General features: G+C 46.5%; 1 protein-coding gene across 4 annotated transcripts in view; it reads left to right on the forward strand.

Annotated features, from left to right (window-relative positions):
- Positions 1 to 6,867: 6,867 nt before the first annotated feature.
- The window catches only part of LOC116359735 (uncharacterized), a 35,884-nt gene continuing 22,756 nt past the window's right edge, over positions 6,868 to 19,995 (forward strand). For 3 of the 4 annotated variants that reach the window (XM_031813130.1, XM_031813132.1, XM_031813133.1), the window contains exons 1-6: positions 6,868 to 7,075; positions 8,998 to 9,138; positions 11,007 to 11,110; positions 12,448 to 12,596; positions 19,346 to 19,574; positions 19,862 to 19,959. In XM_031813130.1, the coding sequence (XP_031668990.1) occupies positions 9,011 to 9,138; positions 11,007 to 11,110; positions 12,448 to 12,596; positions 19,346 to 19,574; positions 19,862 to 19,959 (708 nt within the window). In that variant the 5' untranslated portion in view covers positions 6,868 to 7,075; positions 8,998 to 9,010. Of the gene's footprint in view, positions 7,076 to 7,935; positions 8,123 to 8,997; positions 9,139 to 11,006; positions 11,111 to 12,447; positions 12,597 to 19,345; positions 19,575 to 19,861; positions 19,960 to 19,995 lie in introns of those variants that run through there. The other variant, XM_031813131.1, reaches the window with a different exon arrangement.

Consider the following 19,995-nt stretch of genomic DNA (forward strand, 5'->3'; position numbering starts at 1 on the left):
CACCTAAAAACAGCCTCCACCTACAACAGCCTCCACCTACAACAGCCTCCACCTACAACAGCCTCCACCTACAACAGCCTCCACCTACAACAGCCTCCACCTACACAGCAGCTTCTTCATATCCTCAAGTCATAACTGATTGTAATGAAGCACGAGGAACCACATTGGAAAGGCATGAAAGATGGCCGTGATTCAGAATCCAACTGAAAATGGAAAGCTGAAGCCTATTTTTTTTTTTTTTGTTAAATGAATGTGGCTCTTCAAAGTCATTTCATTTGCAAGTTGTAATACAAAGGGGACTGATAAGCGTGAGCGAGAGATGACGGATATGATCGGGTACGTATTATGAGGTGATTGGAGACAATATTAAACGACACAAAGAAAGCTTTCTGTTGGAGAATTTCTGTTGCATTTCAGCCCATATCGCCTCTCTGCTTTAATTACATTTTTTATTTATTTGTTACCCTCCCATTGTTGGTCTTTTTTATGTTATTTTATTGAGGTTGTGCCTGGCTACGTTTAGTTATCAGGCCCATCTCTACTCCAAGTGAAGGTCACCAGAGACCAGGACGGGCAGAGTGCCTCAGTTTATTGGCTTTTCATTGAGCCCCTTTATATGAAGCTGATTTGACTATCTGCCGTTAAGATACTGAGCTCTGTTCGTAGCGTTTGGTGGCGTCGCCATCCGGATATTGTTTATCGCTGTTTTCAGATATTCCAGGGTGTATTTACACTTGTGGTTGAATTAAATTTTCCTCATCACTTTTGTAATATCCTCTTTTATATGTGTGGCCTCTCTCTCTCTCTCTCTCTGTGTGTGTGTGTGTGTGTGTGTGTGTGTGTGTGTGTGTGTGTGTGTGTGTGTGTGTGTGTGTGTGTGTGTGTGTGTGTGTGTGTGTGTGTGTGTGTGTGTGTGTGTGTGTGTGTGTGTGTGTGTGTGTGTGTGTGTGTGTGTGTGTGCGTGCGTGCGTGCGTGCGTGCGTGCGTGCGTGCGTGTGTGTGTGTGTGTGTGTGTGTGTGTGTGTGTGTGTATCAGTGTGTGTGTGTGTTTGTATCAGTGTGTCAGTGTGTGTGTATCAGTGTGTCAGTGTGTGTGTATGTGGTGTGTGTATCAGTGTCTCAGTGTGTGTATCAGTGTGTGTGTGTATATCAGTGTGTGTGTGTGTGTGTGTGTGTGTGTGTGTGTGTGTGTGTGTGTGTGTGTGTGTGTGTGTGTGTGTGTGTATCAGTGTGTCAGTGTGTGTGTATGTGGTGTGTGTATCAGTGTCTCAGTGTGTGTGTATCAGTGTGTATATCAGTGTGTGTATCAGTCTCGGTGTGTGTGTATCAGTGTGTCAGTGTGTGTATCAGTGTGTTAGTGTGTGTGTCAGGGGGTGGTTGCGTGTGTCAGTGTGTGTACGTGGTGTGTATCAGTGTGTCAGTGTGTATCAGTGTGTGTATCAGTGTGTGTGTGTCAGTGTGTATCAGTGTGTGTATCAGTGTGTGTATCAGGGTGTATCAGTGTGTGTATCAGTGTGTGTATCAGTGTGTGTGTCAGTGTGTATCAGTGTGTGTCAGTGTGTGTCAGTGTGTGTGTCAGTGTGTGTATCAGTGTGTGTCAGTGTGTATCAGTGTGTGTGTCAGTGTGTGTGTCAGTGTGTATCAGTGTGTGTGTCAGTGTGTATCAGTGTGTGTGTCAGTGTGTATCAGTGTGTGTATCAGTGTGTGTGTCAGTGTGTATCAGTGTGTGTGTCAGTGTGTGTGTCAGTGTGTATCAGTGTGTGTGTATCAGTGTGTGTCAGTGTGTATCAGTGTGTGTGTCAGTGTGTATCAGTGTGTGTATCAGTGTGTGTGTCAGTGTGTATCAGTGTGTGTGTCAGTGTGTGTGTCAGTGTGTATCAGTGTGTGTGTCAGTGGTGTGTCAGTGTGTATCAGTGTGTGTGTCAGTGTGTGTATCAGTGTGTGTGTCAGTGTGTATCAGTGTGTGTGTCAGTGTGTGTGTCAGTGTGTGTATCAGTGTGTGTCAGTGTGTATCAGTGTGTGTGTCAGTGTGTGTATCAGTGTGTGTGTGTCAGTGTGTGTATCAGTGTGTGTGTCAGTGTGTGTCAGTGTGTATCAGTGTGTGTGTCAGTGTGTGTGTCAGTGTGTATCAGTGTGTGTGTCAGTGTGTGTGTCAGTGTGTATCAGTGTGTGTCTCAGTGTGTGTATCAGTGTGTGTGTGTCAGTGTGTGTATCAGTGTGTGTGTCAGTGTGTGTCAGTGTGTATCAGTGTGTGTGTCAGTGTGTGTGTCAGTGTGTATCAGTGTGTGTGTCAGTGTGTGTGTCAGTGTGTATCAGTGTGTGTCTCAGTGTGTGTGTCAGTGTGTGTGTCAGTGTGTGTCAGTGTGTATCAGTGTGTGTGTCAGTGTGTTTGTCAGTGGGTGTGTCAGTGTGTGTATCAGTGTGTGTCAGTGTATATCAGTGTGTGTGTCAGTGTGCAGCTGTAGCTCTTTGTGTATCTTATGTCCCGCCACCAAAAGTATTGCCCCCCCAAAAGCATCCCCCCCCCCAAAAAAACATTGCCCCCCTCCAAAAAAGCATTGCCCCCCCAAAAAGCATTGCCCCCCCCCCAAAAACATTGCCCCCCCCCCAAAAAAGCATTGTCCCCCCCCCAAAAAAAAGCTTTGACCCCCCCCAAAAAAGCATTAACCCCCCCCACCAAAGCATCGCCCCCCCCCCCAAAAGCATTGCCCCCCCAAAATAAGCATTGCCCCCCCCAAAAAAACATTGCCTCCCCCCAAAAAAGCATTGCCCCCCCAAAAAAAGCATTGCCCCCCCAAAAAAAACATTGCCCCCCCCCTAAAAAAGCATTGCCCCCCCCAAAAAAAGCATTGTCCCCCCCAAAAAAGCATTGACCCCCCCTCAAAAACATTGAGTCGTCTTGTATCTGATAGCTTGTGAATCATTTAGTGATCTACGGTACTTTAAAGAACCCTAGAAATACCCATAACATTATGCAATAACACCCTAGTATGAGACATTAAATAACACACAGGGGGGGGGGGGGGGGGGTATCCACAGGGGGGGGGGTTTATCCACAGGGGGGGTGGGGTTTATCCACTTGAAACTGGGCAGCTCATTAAACCACACAATGCTGAGCCATTTGTACAAAAGGTCCTCTTCCCTCACCTTCTCTCTACTTTAGGTGAAATTACCCTCGGCTATCCTTCCTCCTGCTCTCTGAGGACCACTTCACACATTCTGCCTCGCTGACAAAGGCAGAGGCTGAACATCCTAACGTTTATAGAGAAAACACAGGCTTTCGGATCTTCATTTCACTGTTGTGCTTCTATACGACAGTCTTCTCTTTGACAGTCTTCTCTATGACAGTCTTCTATATGACAGACAGTCTTCTCTATGACAGTCTTCTATATGACAGACAGTCTTCTCTATGACAGTCTTCTATATGACAGTCTTCTATATGACAGACAGTCTTCTCTATGACAGTCTTCTGTATGACAGTCTTCCATATGACAGTCTTCCATATGACAGTCTTCTATATGACAGTCTTCTCTATGACAGTCTTCCATATGACAGTCTTCCATATGACAGTCTTCTGTACGACAGTCTTCTATACGAGAGTCTTCTCTATGGCAGTCTTCCATATGACAGTATTCTCTATGACAGTATTCTATATGACAGTATTCTCTATGACAGTCTTCTCTATGACAGTCTTCTCTATGACAGTCTATGACAGACCCTGCTAGGTAAAGTCCCCCCTTATCTCAGCTCGCTGGTCACCATAGCATCTCCCACCTGTAGCACACGCTCCAGCAGGTATATCTCTCTAGTCACCCCCAAAACCAATTCTTTCTTTGGCCGCCTCTCCTTCCAGTTCTCTGCTGCCAATGACTGGAACGAACTACAAAAATCTCTGAAACTGGAAACACTTATCTCCCTCACTAGCTTTAAGCACCAACTGTCAGAGCAGCTCACAGATTACTGCACCTGTACATAGCCCACCTATAATTTAGCCCAAACAACTACCTCTTTCCCAACTGTATTTAATTTTAATTAATTTATTTATTTTGCTCCTTTGCACCCCATTATTTTTTATTTCTACTTTGCACATTCTTCCATTGCAAAACTACCATTCCAGTATTTTACTTGCTATATTGTATTTACTTTGCCATCATGTCCTTTTTTGCCTTTACCTCCCTTCTCACCTCATTTGCTCACATTGTATATAGACTTGTTTATACTGCATTATTGACTGTATGTTTGTTTTTACTCCATGTGTAACTCTGTGTCGTTTTATCTGTCGAACTGCTTTGCTTTATCTTGGCCAGGTCGCAATTGTAAATGAGAACTTGTTCTCAACTTGCCTACCCGGTTAAATAAAGGTAAAATAAATAAATAAATAAATATGACAGACAGTCTTCTATATGACAGTCTTCTGTATGACAGTCTTCTGTATGACAGTCTTCTCTATGACAGTCTTCTATATGACAGTCTTCCATATGACAGTCTTCTCTATGACAGTCTTCTATATGACAGACAGTCTTCTATATGACAGTCTTCTGTATGACAGTCTTCTGTATGACAGTCTTCTCTATGACAGTCTTCTATATGACAGTCTTCCATATGACAGTCTTCTGTACGACAGTCTTCCATATGACAGTCTTCTGTATGACAGTCTTCTATATGACAGTCTTCTATATGACAGTCTTCCATATGACAGTCTTCTGTACGACAGTCTTCCATATGACAGTCTTCTGTATGACAGTCTTCTGTATGACAGTCTTCTTCTCTATGACAGTATTCCATATGACAGTCTTCTCTATGACAGTCTTCCATATGACAGTCTTCTGTACGACAGTCTTCCATATGACAGTCTTCTGTATGACAGTCTTCTGTGTGACAGTCTTCTTCTCTATGACAGTCTTCTCTATGACAGTCTTCTGTATGACAGTCTTCTTCTCTATGACAGTCTTCTCTATGACAGTCTTCTGTACGACAGTATTCCATATGACAGTCTTCTGTACGGCAGTCTTCCATATGACAGTCTTCCGTATGACAGTCTTCTGGGTTTCATTGGGTCTGTCTTTGACTCTGCATTTCAATGTTACCCTGTCCACTACCTTTCAATAACAATACATTTTAAAAGAGCAAGCATTTGAAACAATGCTCAGTTGCACGGTCTTGTCCTGTGCCCCCTGGTTAGAGAGCTGGATCCATAATTAGAGGTATTGTCCTGTGCCCCCTGGTTAGAGAGGTGGCTCCATAATTAGATAGGTCTTGTCCTGTACCCCCTGGTTAGAGAGGTGGCTCCATAATTAGAGAGATCTTGTCCTGTGCCCCCTGGTTAGAGAGCTGGATCCATAATTAGAGGTCTTGTCCTGTGCCCCCTGGTTGGAGAGGTGGCTCCATAATTAGAGATCTTGTCCTGTGCCCCCTGGTTAGAGAGGTGGCTCCATAATTAGAGGTATTGTCCTGTGCCCCCTGGTTAGAGAGGTAGCTCTGTAATTAGAGAGGTCTTGTCCTGTGCCCCCTGGTTAGAGAGGTGGCTCCATAATTAGAGGTCTTGTCCTGTGCCCCCCTGGTTAGAGAGGTGGCTGCATAATTGGAGGTCTTGTCCTGTGCCCCCTGGTTAGAGAGGTGGCTCCATAATTAGAGAGGTCTTGTCCTGTGCCCCCTGGTTAGAGAGGTGGCTCCATAATTAGATAGGTCTTGTCCTGTGCCCCCTGGTTAGAGAGATGGCTCCATAATTAGAGATCTTGTCCTGTGCCCCCTGGTTAGAGAGGTGGCTCCATAATTAGAGGTCTTGTCCTGTGCCCCCTGGTTAGAGAGGTGGCTCCATAATTAGAGAGATCTTGTCCTGTGCCCCCTGGTTAGAGAGGTAGCTCCATAATTAGAGATCTTGTCCTGTGCCCCCTGGTTAGAGAGGTGGCTCCATAATTAGAGATCTTGTCCTGTGCCCCCTGGTTAGAGAGGTGGCTCCATAATTAGAGAGATCTTGTCCTGTGCCCCCTGGTTGGAGAGGTGGCTCCATAATTAGAGAGGTCTTGTCCTGTGCCCCCTGGTTAGAGAGGTGGCTCCATAATTAGATAGGTCTTGTCCTGTGCCCCCTGGTTGGAGAGTTGGCTCCATAATTAGAGGTATTGTCCTGTGCCCCCTGGTTGGAGAGGTGGCTCCATAATTAGAGGTCTTGTCCTGTGCCCCCTGGTTGGAGAGGTGGCTCCATAATTAGAGGTATTGTCCTGTGCCCCCTGGTTAGAGAGGTAGCTCTGTAATTAGAGAGGTCTTGTCCTGTGCCCCCTGGTTAGAGAGCTGGATCCATAATTAGAGGTATTGTCCTGTGCCCCCTGGTTAGAGAGGTAGCTCTGTAATTAGAGAGGTCTTGTCCTGTGCCCCCCTGGTTGGAGAGGTGGCTCCATAATTAGAGGTATTGTCCTGTGCCCCCCTGGTTAGAGAGGTGGCTCCATAATTAGAGGTATTGTCCTGTGCCCCCTGGTTAGAGAGGTGGCTCCATAATTAGAGGGAAGGATGTGGAGGGGGAGACAACATGTTTCTCCTGTAATTTACTTAAGCACACACACACACACCATAAGATCATATGACTTGTTTGTGCTCGCCTTATGTCTATGTTCTACTGGTACAGACCGTAGTGCATCTCCCCACAGTCAATGACCACGGCAATGTGAACTGAATCAACTCTGTGAGAGATTGATTTCCATAGCCTACTGCGCTCTCATAACCCGACGCCCCATACTTTTTATTTTATTTATTTTAAATTGAATGACTTGTTAGTTTGTGTTTTCTCCAGTTGAATGAGAAGACGAAAATGGCCAAAATATATGTATTTTTTTGCTCCCAGATAGCGTGTATACTGCGGTGAGGTTTTCCTGGTGGAAACCCGACCTCCACGTGGTTGGTTGTTTACGTCTTCCAGGAACGGGCCGCAGCGGAACAGCGCTGATTGGGAAACTTCATTCCTGGATACAATTTCATTGCAGCAAGTTTGGACGGCTGGAAAATATATCCGCTGCCTCATCCACAAAGAGGTGCTGGAAAAAAGCACTGACTCCTGTTTTCAACCTTCTCTGTATTTATTAATGTAAGTGCTCGACCTATGTCTCCGTCTTTTGTTCTAACGCTAGTATTAGTCTCCGTCTTTTGTTCTAACGCTAGTATTAGTCTCCGTCTTTTGTTCTAACGCTAGTATTAGTCTCCGTCTTTTGTTCTAACGCTAATATTAGTCTCCGTCTTTTGTTCTAACGCTAGTATTAGTCTCCGTCTTTTGTTCTAACGCTAATATTAGTCTCCGTCTTTTGTTCTAACGCTAGTATTAGTCTCCGTCTTTTGTTCTAACGCTAGTATTAGTCTCCGTCTTTTGTTCTAACGCTAGTATTAGTCTCCGTCTTTTGTTCTAACGCTAGTATTAGTCTCCGTCTTTTGTTCTAACGCTAGTATTAGTCTCCGTCTTTTGTTCTAACGCTAGTATTAGTCTCCGTCTTTTGTTCTAACGCTAGTATTAGTCTCCGTCTTTTGTTCTAACGCTAGTATTAGTCTCCGTCTTTTGTTCTAACGCTAGTATTAGTCTCCGTCTTTTGTTCTAACGCTAGTATTAGTCTCCGTCTTTTGTTCTAACGCTAGTATTAGTCTCCGTCTTTTGTTCTAACGCTAGTATTAGTCTCCGTCTTTTGTTCTAACGCTAGTATTAGTCTCCGTCTTTTGTTCTAACGCTAGTATTAGTCTCCGTCTTTTGTTCTAACGCTAGTATTAGTCTCCGTCTTTTGTTCTAACGCTAGTATTAGTCTCCGTCTTTTGTTCTAACGCTAGTATTAGTCTCCGTCTTTGTTCTAACGCTAGTATTAGTCTCCGTCTTTTGTTTTCACTTCTAAGCCACGTTCATTTTCGAGTGTTTTTGTCGTGAACAAACACTGACTTTGGCAATCTAGAAGTTGTAGCTAAATACAGCGAGAAAATGTAACGTAAATGATGTGTTGTCCAAATATAGTTTAATTATCTAGGACATGCTGTGCCTGCTCCCCTCCAAGTCGCACAGTCAAAAACGGCTGGGAATAATGTGGAACAGGAATCTATTCAATAACAAGGTTTCCAACATACAACAGAGTTGTTTATCGGCAGAATAAGATACCAGGTAGGGAGTGGGCTACGTGGTGAGTTGATGCCTATTCGACAGCTAGTTAACTAGGTGAATTGATCATGCTACTTTGTATACGTTGTTTTTTCGGCATCCTTGTTATTGACGAAGTTTTTGAAAAGAGATTCCGGTTGGAACGTAACACAAATTATACCCAGCCGTCAAAAACACGTTTTCTAAATGTTTTTTTTGTTTGTTACTTAGCTATATAGTCTTGTTGTTTTAAGATGTTGCTGTCTAAATGAGCTTTTACTTTCCTGTAGTGTGATGCGGTTTGATGTCAACACCTCTCCGCTTCTATAGTTACATACACAAACCATTAGCAACACCTTCCTGATATTGAGTCGCTGCATCCCCCCCCCCACGTTTTTCCCTCAGAACAGACTCAGTTCGTCGGGTCATGGACTCGACAAGGTGTTGAAAGCGTTCCCAGGGATGCTGGGCCATGTTGACTCTGTTTCCCACAGTTGTGTCAAGTTGGCTGGATATTCTTTGGGTGGTGGACCGTTCTTGATACACTCGGGGAAACTGTTGAGTGTGGAAAAACCCTGCAGCGTTGCAGTTCTTGACACAAACCGGTGCGATTGGCACCTAATTACTACCATACCCCCCCCCCCCCCTTTCAAAGGCAATTAAATATTTTGTCCTTCCCCATTCACCCTCTGAATGAGACACGTACACAATACACGTCTCGAGGCTTATAAATCCTTAATTAACCCGTCTCCTCCCCTTCATTTACTCTGATTGAAGTGGATTTAACAGGTGACATCAATTAGGGATCATAGCTTTCACCTGGCCAGTCCCATGTTCCGAATGTTTTATACACTCAGTGTTGTTCCACTTATTTTCAAGTTTGGTTCTGGTTGTTTCAGATCCACAAGAAGAATGTTTCAGCTTGGAAGCCAGCTGGCCCAGTTTCACTTCTCCACAGGACCCAGTACTGCTATTGCAGGTGCCGAAGGAGACAGTAGACAGCCTACCCTAACAGTACAGGACTTTATCCAACATGTCAGGTAGGCCTAAATGATTGATTTAACACGGCAGGGACTTATACAAGTGTGTTCTGTACGTATGGTGAGATTGTTAGTTTGATGTTCTTGTTTATCCTCGACAGTGGTAGCTAGACTACGTTGTGGGGACGGGGGGGGGGGGTCAGGTTGTGTTATGGGGACGGGGGGAGTCAGGTTGTGTTATGGGGACGGGGGGAGTCAGGTTGTACGTAGCTAGCTAGACTACATTATAGAGACCGGGGGGGGGTCAGGTTGTACATAGCTAGCTAGACTACATTATGGAGACTGGGGAGTCCGGTTGTACGTAGCTAGCTAGACTACATTATGGAGACTGGGGAGTCAGGTTGTACGTAGCTAACTAGACTACATTATGGAGATGGGGGGGAGTCAGGTTGTACGTAGCTAGCTAGACTACATTATAGAGACCGGGGGGGGGTCAGGTTGTACGTAGCTAGCTAGACTACATTATGGAGACTGGGGAGTCCGGTTGTACGTAGCTAGCTAGACTACATTATAGAGACCGGGGGGGGCAGGTTGTACGTAGCTAGCTAGACTACATTATAGAGACCGGGGGGGGCAGGTTGTACGTAGCTAGCTAGACTACATTATAGAGACCGGGGGGGGGCAGGTTGTACGTAGCTAGCTAGACTACATTATAGAGACCGGGGGGGGCAGGTTGTACGTAGCTAGCTAGACTACATTATAGAGACCGGGGGGGCAGGTTGTACGTAGCTAGCTAGACTACATTATAGAGACCGGGGGGACAGGTTGTACGTAGCTAGCTAGACTACATTATAGAGACCGGGGGGGGCAGGTTGTACGTAGCTAGCTAGACTACATTATAGAGACCGGGGGGGGGCAGGTTGTACGTAGCTAGCTAGACTACATTATAGAGACCGGGGGGGGCAGGTTGTACGTAGCTAGCTAGACTACATTATAGAGACCGGGGGGGGCAGGTTGTACGTAGCTAGCTAGACTACATTATAGAGACCGGGGGGGGCAGGTTGTACGTAGCTAGCTAGACTACATTATAGAGACCGGGGGGGCAGGTTGTACGTAGCTAGCTAGACTACATTATAGAGACCGGGGGAGTCGGGTTGTACGTAGCTAGCTAGACTACATTATAGAGACCGGGGGGTCAGGTTGTACGTAGCTTGTACGTAGCTTGTACGTAGCTATCTAGACTACATTATGGAGGGGGGGGGCAGGTTGTACGTAGCTAGCTAGACTACATTATAGAGACCGGGGGGGGTCAGGTTGTACGTAGCTAGCTAGACTACATGACTGGGGGGGGGGGTCAGGTTGTACGTAGCTAGCTAGACTACATGACCGGGGGGGGTCAGGTTGTACGTGGCTAGCTAGACTACATGACCAGGGGGGGGGGGGGGGGTCAGGTTGTACGTGGCTAGCTAGACTACATGACCAGGGGGGGGTCAGGTTGTACGTGGCTAGCTAGACTACATGACCAGGGGGGGGGGGGGGTCAGGTTGTACGTGGCTAGCTAGACTACATGACCAGGGGGGGGTCAGGTTGTACGTGGCTAGCTAGACTACATGACCGGGGGGGGGGGGGGGGGGGGGGTCAGGCTGTACGTAGCTAGCTAGTCTACATTATGGAGGGGGGGGGGGGGGTCAGGCTGTACGTAGCTAGCTAGACTACATTATGGAGGGGGGGGGGGCCGGCTGTACCTAGCTAGTCTACATTATGGAGCCGGGGGGGGGGGGGGGTGTCAGGCTGTACCTAGCTATCTAGTCTACATTATGGGGGGGGTCAGGTTGTACGTAGCTAGCTAGACTACATGACCAGGGGGGGGTCAGGCTGTATGTAGTAAAAAGCATAAGGACCTTGGATTATTTCCCTCTTGTCTTTAGGAAACTTGGCGGACTGAAAAAAGAGAACATTTTCTGCGACCTACGAGTTCCGACCCAGTTTCAAACCACCAAGGCAGACGACATCGACCTCGTCATCCTCACAGGTGCTCAGTCGAATATTAAACTAACTAGGCCTATGTACTGTCCAGTATTAAACTAACTAGTCCTATGTACTGTGTGGTTGACTTGACTCCTAACCAATGTTCCTTCTCGTTTTTTTGAGCACTGAGCAAATTTCACTTCTGCTGAGCGCAAACTTGAAAATTCTGTGCAGCTTCCAGCTCTCGTTTACTGTGAACACTGAGGCTCTACCCACTTTAAGTTAGTTTTAACAGTGGCCAAGTAGGCTACTGTGGCTATGTGATCATAATTTAGGTCTACCAGAGTGGCCTGCCATCAAAAACAATGGAGAAAAACCTGTAGGTGTTCTCTCCAGGAACAGGGTTGGAGTGCTACTGTCCTCTAGGTGTTCACTCCAACCCTGTTCCTGGAGAGCTACCGTCCTCTAGGTGTTCACTCCAACCCTGTTACTGGAGAGCTACCGTCATCTAGGTGTTCACTCCAACCCTGTTCCTGGAGAGCTACCGTCCTCTGGGTGTTCACTCCAACCCTGTTCCTGGAGAGCTGCTGTCCTCTAGGTGTTCACTCCAACCCTGTTCCTGGAGAGCTGCTGTCCTCTAGGTGTTCACTCCAACCCTGTTCCTGGAGAGCTACCGTCCTCTAGGTGTTCACTCCAACCCTGTTCCTGGAGAGCTGCTGTCCTCTAGGTGTTCACTCCAACCCTGTTCCTGGAGAGCTACCGTCCTCTAGGTGTTCACTCCAACCCTGTTCCTGGAGAGCTACCGTCCTCTAGGCGTTCACTCCAACCCTGTTCCTGGAGAGCTACTGTCCTCTAGGTGTTCACTCCAACCCTGTTCCTGGAGAGCTACCGTCCTCTAGGTGTTCACTCCAACCCTATTCCTGGAGAGCTACTGTCCTCTAGGTGTTCACTCCAACCCTGTTCCTGGAGAGCTACTGTCCTCTAGGTGTTCACTCCAACCCTGTTACTGGAGAGCTACCGTCCTCTAGGTGTTCACTCCAACCCTGTTCCTGGAGAGCTACTGTCCTCTAGGTGTTCACTCCAACCCTGTTCCTGGAGAGCTACTGTCCTCTAGGTGTTCACTCCAACCCTGTTACTGGAGAGCTACCGTCCTCTAGGTGTTCACTCCAACCCTGTTCCTGGAGAGCTACCGTCCTCTAGGTGTTCACTCCAACACTGTTCATGGAGAGTCTCCCCAGTTGTAACTAACTTGATTCAGCTCATCTACCAGTTAATTAGTGTTGGAGTGAACACCTAGAGGACGGTAGCTCTCCAGGAACAGGGTTGGTGAGCCCTGTTCTAACTCAAACCTCTTCTCACAACTCAACCCTCTTCTCAACCCTCTTCTATCTGTCTTCTAAGGTCACGGGGTGTTCTGCATCGACGTGAAGCCCTGGAGAGGAACGGTGTCTTCCCAGCGGCAGCAATGGCACGTCCAGTTCAAAGAACAGCACCACAACTTTACCAACACCTCCATAGAACAGGTGGCTGACCCCCTTGAGGCCGTCATGGTAAATATGTCATAACATATTTTAGTTAATTAAATAAATGCATATCAAATGTAGCCAAGTCTTTCACATGGACTAGTGGTCCAAAAGACTACAGTATGACGTCTAGATCAGGGGGTTATCACTTCATGGGTGGGTCCCCCCCAATAACTTGATTGAGATAATAAATGGCCTATAGTTTTACTATGACTGTGGCAGGGCATGGTCGGACAAGTCTCAGGCCTTGGGAAGGAAACATTTTTAAGGCCTACCTCTTTGGCATAGGAAAGCAAATTTCCTGCAATTCAAAAAAAAAATGTCATTGGTCAAAGCAATGTTATTTAATGGGGGGGCAAAGCAATGTTATTTAATGGGGGGGGGCAAAGCAATGTTATTTAATGGGGGGGGGCAAAGCAATGTTATTTAATGGGGGGGGGGCAAAGCAATGTTATTTAATGGGGGGGGGGGCAAAGCAATGTTATTTAATGGGGGGGGGGGGGCAAAGCAATGTTATTTAATGGGGGGGGGGCAAAGCAATGTTATTTAATGGGGGGGGCAAAGCAATGTTATTTAATGGGGGGGGGGGCAAAGCAATGTTATTTAATGGGGGGGGGGCAAAGCAATGTTATTTAATGGGGGGGGGCAAAGCAATGTTATTTAATGGGGGGGGGGCAAAGCAATGTTATTTAATGGGGGGGGGGGGGCAAAGCAATGTTATTTAATGGGGGGGGGGGGCAAAGCAATGTTATTTAATGGGGGGGGGGGGGGCAAAGCAATGTTATTTAATGGGGGGGGGCAAAGCAATGTTATTTAATGGGGGGTGGCAAAGCAATGTTATTTCATGGGGGGGGCAAAGCAATGTTATTTCATGGGGGGGGGCAAAGCAATGTTATTTAATGGGGGGGGGGGGCAAAGCAATGTTATTTAATGGGGGGGGCAAAGCAATGTTATTTAATGGGGGGGGGGGCAAAGCAATGTTATTTAATGGGGGGGGGGGGGGTGGCAAAGCAATGTTATTTCATGGGGGGGGGCAAAGCAATGTTATTTCATGGGGGGGGGCAAAGCAATGTTATTTAATGGGGGGGCAAAGCAATGTTATTTAATGCGGGGGGGGCAAAGCAATGTTATTTAATGCGGGGGGGGCAAAGCAATGTTGTTTAATGGGGGTGGGGGGCAAAGCAATGTTATTTAATGCAGGGCAAAGCAATGTTATTTAATGGGGGGGGGGCAAAGCAATGTTATTTAATGGGGGGGGGGGCAAAGCAATGTTTAATGGGGGGGGCAAAGCAATGTTGTTTAATGGGGGGGGGCAAAGCAATGTTATTTAATGGGGGGGGGGCAAAGTAATGTTATTTAATGGGGGGGGGGCAAAGCAATGTTATTTAATGGGGGGGGGGGGGCAAAGCAATGTTATTTAATGGGGGGGGGCAAAGCAATGTTATTTGATGGGGGGGGGGGCAAAGCAATGTTATTTAATGGGGGGGGGCAAAGCAATGTTATTACATCTTTAAAGCTAATATCCTGTAACTCTACACATTTTGCCATGAGACCGAGACCTTTGCAGTTTAAAATCTTAAATTACAGTGCATTTTTATGTAAAAATTTGAAGTCATTATAATTCAAGTATTTGCCCAAGGTTTAAGAACATACATTGTGTATTAATATTATAACATTGTATTACACCCTCAACTTATTCCAGAGATCCTTTGAAATTAGTTAAATCTGTTAAATTAGTTGTTTTTTAATTTAAAAGGGTATATACTTTTTTTAAAAATGTTATGCCTGGCCACGGACCCCACTTTGAGAACCCCTCGCCTAGATAGCCTAAACTGACAGGAACTGATGCCAAGTGTGGCCTAGTTGTCTGTTTAGGATAAGTGTTAGCCTAGTTGTCAGTTTAGGCTAAGTGGTGGCCTAGCTGTCAGTTTAGGCTAAGTGGTGGCCTAGCTGTCAGTTTAGGCTAAGTGGTGGCCTAGCTGTCAGTTTAGGCTAAGTGGTGGCCTAGCTGTCAGTTTAGGCTAAGTGGTGGCCTAGCTGTCAGTTTAGGCTAAGTGGTGGCCTAGCTGTCAGTTTAGGCTAAGTGGTAGCCTAACTGACAGCTAGGCCAAGTGGTGGCCTAGCTGTCAGTTTAGGCTAAGTGGTGGCCTAGCTGTCAGTTTAGGCTAAGTGGTGGCCTAGCTGTCAGTTTAGGCTAAGTGGTGGCCTAGCTGTCAGTTTAGGCTAAGTGGTGGCCTAGCTGTCAGTTTAGGCTAAGTGGTGGCCTAGCTGTCAGTTTAGGCTAAGTGGTGGCCTAGCTGTCAGTTAGGCTAAGTGGTGGCCTAGCTGTCAGTTTAGGCTAAGTGGTGGCCTAGCTGTCAGTTTAGGCTAAGTGGTGGCCTAGCTGTCAGTTTAGGCTAAGTGGTGGCCTAGCTGTCAGTTTAGGCTAAGTGGTGGCCTAGCTGTCAGTTTAGGCTAAGTGGTGGCCTAGCTGTCAGTTTAGGCTAAGTGGTGGCCTAGCTGTCAGTTTAGGCTAAGTGGTGGCCTAGCTGTCAGTTTAGGCTAAGTGGTGGCCTAGCTGTCAGTTTAGGCTAAGTGGTGGCCTAGCTGTCAGTTTAGGCTAAGTGGTGGCCTAGCTGTCAGTTTAGGCTAAGTGGTGGCCTAGCTGTCAGTTTAGGCTAAGTGGTGGCCTAGCTGTCAGTTTAGGCTAAGTGGTGGCCTAGCTGTCAGTTTAGGCTAAGTGGTGGCCTAGCTGTCAGTTTAGGCTAAGTGGTGGCCTAGCTGTCAGTTTAGGCTAAGTGGTGGCCTAGCTGTCAGTTTAGGCTAAGTGGTGGCCTAGCTGTCAGTTTAGGCTAAGTGGTGGCCTAGCTGTCAGTTTAGGCTAAGTGGTGGCCTAGCTGTCAGTTTAGGCTAAGTGGTGGCCTAGCTGTCAGTTTAGGCTAAGTGGTGGCCTAGCTGTCAGTTTAGGCTAAGTGGTGGCCTAGCTGTCAGTTTAGGCTAAGTGGTGGCCTAGCTGTCAGTTTAGGCTAAGTGGTGGCCTAGCTGTCAGTTTAGGCTAAGTGGTGGCCTAGCTGTTGTAAGCCTTTGCAGTCTGGTACTTCCATTCTGCCAGCCAAGCTCCCTCTTATCCAACCTCTGCCCCAACATAGCATCTACAGCAGGGTTGTTCATTTTGCCCCCGCGGCCCGCCCTACGGTCTTCACCGAGGTCCAGAGGGCCGCACTTAAAATGGATTATTTATTTACTCTAGCTTCTGGAATCTGCTATGCTCCCTGGCTGTCTCGCTTTCGTTTAGATGACTGTTAGTAAGCTGGACAGTGAAGACTATAAATGTAGGTCTGTTATTTCTACAGAGATTCAGCTTTATTTTGGTGATCTCAATGTTGATTGAGATTTTTTCCTCCCTAGATTGAAGGGGTTCGCAGGCCAGATCTGGCCCATATGTTTGACATCCCTGAGGCTCTTGCTCACTACAGTGAATGTAAATGAGTGACTCCTGTCCTGCCCTGGTAGACAGGGTGACAGCTGTGTTGAGGCACCTGTTTTTTCCCCTCTATAAACATAATTACAGCCGCTAAAAATCAAGAGGCCCTACTTTGTGGAAGGGAATTTACCGAACCCTGTTCCCGCTGTAGTGTTCATCAACTCATTTCCATATAAATGTACTACTCTGACTCAGTCAAGATCCAGGACAAAGCAGACAGTTTGGATTAGAATCCAAAACTACAGAGTGGTTTAGAAAATTATTTTATCATCTAATCCTTCCAATGGGGATTTTCTTGGGGGGTAACACAATTTTTCCTAAACTGTGCTTTTCATTTCCATAGTGTGTCAGAAGAACATTACCCCACCAAAAACATACATTATGAGTTATTATTTGTGGTTGTTAAAATGATGCTTGATGAATAATGATATACTATACTTGACAGACCTGCTAATGATTAGGTCTCTGATTATTAGCTAATTTATACACTTAGATTTTACATTCACTCTTTAGTTATTTGGAGGCAGGGGGGGTAGTTGAGTGTCATCCGCATAGCAACAATAGGTGAGACCATGTGAGGATATGACAGAGCTGAGGGACTTGGTCTGTAGAGGAGAGGAGAGGTCCATCCTCATAGCAGTGTTAGGAGAGACCATGTGAGGACACGACGGAGCTGAGGGACTTGGTGTAATGGGAGAAGAGGGCCTAGAACCGAGCCCTGTGGGACACCAGTAGTGAGAGTACGTGGTGCAGATACAGATCATCTCCATGTGACCTGGTAAGAGCGGCCAGCCGGGTAGAATGCAACCAAGAGTGTGCAGAGCCTGAGACGCCCAGCCCTGAGAGGGTGGAGAGGAGGATCTGATAGAGCCTGAGACGCCCAGCCCTGAGAGGGTGGAGAGGCGGATCTGATAGAGCCTGAGAGGGTGGAGAGGGGGATCTGAAGGTTCACGGTGTTGAAGGCAGAGGATAGATCTAGGAGGATGAGAACAGAAGAGAGTCAGCTTTGGCAGTGTGACGAGCCTCTGACACAGAGAGAGGAGCAGTCTCAGTTGAGTAACCCATCTTGAAGCCTGGCTGGTTAGGTTCTAGAAAATCATTCCTAGAGAGTTGGTCAGAGATGGCACTCTCAAGTATTTTTGGAAAGAAAACGGGGATACAGGTCTGTAGTTTCTGACGTCAGAGGGTTTCAGGACGAGGGGTGCAACTCTGTACATTTTGAGGTTAAAGGGTCAGCCAAGGGTCAGGGATGAGTTGCTGGGGGTGAAGTGAAGGTCTCCAGTGATGGTCTGGGGGGGAAGGGAATGGGGTCGGGCAGGCAGGTTGTCGGGGTGGCCGGACCTCACTAGTTGCTGGATGTCATCTGGAGAGAGAGAGAGGGGAGAAAGAGGTCAAGGCGACAGGTAGTTCTGGGTGAGTGAGACCAGTGGACTCAATAGGCTAGAGTGGATGTTGTCAAACTTCTTGGAGGGGAAGGTGGAAAAGTGTTTCCTAGGTATAGAGGCAGAACCTTGACATTATAGATTGATAAAGTGTACCTATACTAGCATACTGTGTACTCATTGTCACGTACTATCTAACACACCCCGTTTAGTAGAAATTATGCAGTATGCCTCGGCCGCAATGCAAGAGTGGATCCTGAGTAGGTGGGGTGGGGGTTGAGTGGGGGTGCATTTTTTTTTTTTTCTCTCCCAAATTCAACAGACAGTGCATCACAATAACCAGCCTGATAATAGCTCATTTCCAATACGATCAATTTGTCTAAACTCTGAATATAAAATGAATCGGGTTATAGGCCTACTCAGGCTTGGTTATAACCAAGCCTATCACATTCAACTTGTACCATAGCCCTTCTATCCTATTTTAGAAAGGACTGAAGACCGAAACGGATCATTTGGTCCCATTTCAACATGTTTATTAGTGAAGCCAAAGTGTACACACACCTTCTCATGTTCAAAAGGCTATTTCACAGGACAACGTGGCCGGCCGGGCGCATCGCGAGTTCAGAACCGTTGCATAGCAACATAAACAATATCACTGATCATTGGGAACAAGATCAGAATGACTACGAAGGCTTGATCTATCAATTCAGTTGTTAAATGGGTAGGCCAGCCTACAGAACCGGTTAACATGACCTCAATAACAGCCCAGTCCATCAATTCAGTTATTAAATAGGTAGGCCAGCCTACAGAACCGGTTAACATGACCTCAATAACAGCCCAGTCCATCACTTCAGTTATTAAATAGGTAGGCCAGCCTTCAGAACCGGTTAACATGACCTCAATAACAGCCCAGTCCATCAATTCAGTTATTAAATAGGTAGGCCAGCCTTCAGAACCGGTTAACATGACCTCAATAACAGCCCAGTCCCCGGTGCCGACACAGTCAGAAATCAAAAGATGGTTTGGCATTTTAGTTTAAATACTTTGACGAAGGCCACGAGAACAGGAAACGTTTTTCAATGAGAACAGAAATCCTCTTTGGTCCGATTTTTTATTTTACCTTTATTTAACCAGGCAAGTCAGTTAAGAACAAATTCTTATTTTCAATGACGGCCTAGGAACAGTGGGTTAACTGCCTTGTTCAGGGACAGAACGACAGATTTGTACCTTGTCAGCTCGTGGATTTGAACTTGCAACCTACTAGTCAAACGCTCTAACCACTAGGCTACCCTGCCGCCCCATTTAATGTTGCATACTATAAAAAATTAAAAAATGTGCATACTCAAACGGACCACTATTTAGGACGCTGGGTATTTGGTCGTTGGCTTTAACAGCAGATACAGAGGAAGAGGATGATAGGTCCTCCGGAAGTTTGGTTTTCCCTCATTTTCACTCAGCTGCCCACCGCCCTGTTCTGTAAGCTATACCCCCTCTAGACCAAGACGGGTAACCTGCGATATCTATATATCCTCTAGACCAAGACGGGTAACCTGCGATCTCTTTATATCCTCTAGACCAAGACGGGTAACCTGCGATCTCTTTATATCCTCTAGACCAAGACGGGTAACCTGCGATCTCTATATATCCTCTAGACCAAGACGGGTAACCTGCGATCTCTTTATATCCTCTAGACCAAGACGGGTAACCTGCGATCTCTTTATATCCTCTAGACCAAGACGGGTAACCTGCGATCTCTTTATATCCTCTAGACCAAGACGGGTAACCTGCGATATCTTTATATCCTCTAGACCAAGACGGGTAACCTGCGATCTCTATATATATCCTCCAGACCAAGACAACTAACCTGTGATCTCTATATATATCCTCCAGACCAAGACAACTAACCTGTGATCTCTATATATATCCTCCAGACCAAGACAACTAACCTGTGGCAGTACCTGAGGAGGAGCGGCCTGTCGGTGCGTCAGGAGCTCTTCCTTCCCAGGCTAGTCTTCCTCGCCCCAGACTGCCAGCTGGATGAAGAGTTGAGGAAGAGGAGGGAGCTGGTCTCCCACAGTCAAATAGATGAGTTCCTCCACTCCTTCAGAGAGGGCTATGTAGCCTGGATATCAGACGCCCTGACTCCTGCCTGGCTGTCTGGTGAGTGGAGGAGGCGTTGTGGGTTTTTGGGTCACAAATACTATTTTTTTTTTTTTAACAAAAATGGATGTGTTGGATAAGAAAATACTTAACTGTCATATTTCCCCAAAATATAGTGAAATAAGGGAGCTTTTCAATATTTCTAAGCTAATCAATATTTACTACTGTTAGCCTAGTCTGCCCTTCATTGCTTGCTGGACTGCTGAAGGTAGACAGAGATACACATTTGCATGTGTTTTAAGCGTTATGTAAATCCTGTGGGTTTTGGTTTCCTCCGTGTCCTGCAGGTCACCTGTCATACCGTCAGATAGGGGAGCTGAAACAAGTGGTGAGGAAAATGGGGACCTGGGACCTGGTCAGACTACAGGGAGGAGAGCAGCTCAAGGTGGCTTTTACAACATGATGGATATTAATATCTGAC

This window comes from Oncorhynchus kisutch, unplaced genomic scaffold, assembly GCF_002021735.2.
Source record: "Oncorhynchus kisutch isolate 150728-3 unplaced genomic scaffold, Okis_V2 Okis04b-Okis11a_hom, whole genome shotgun sequence".
In the NCBI taxonomy this organism is placed as follows: domain Eukaryota; kingdom Metazoa; phylum Chordata; class Actinopteri; order Salmoniformes; family Salmonidae; genus Oncorhynchus; species Oncorhynchus kisutch.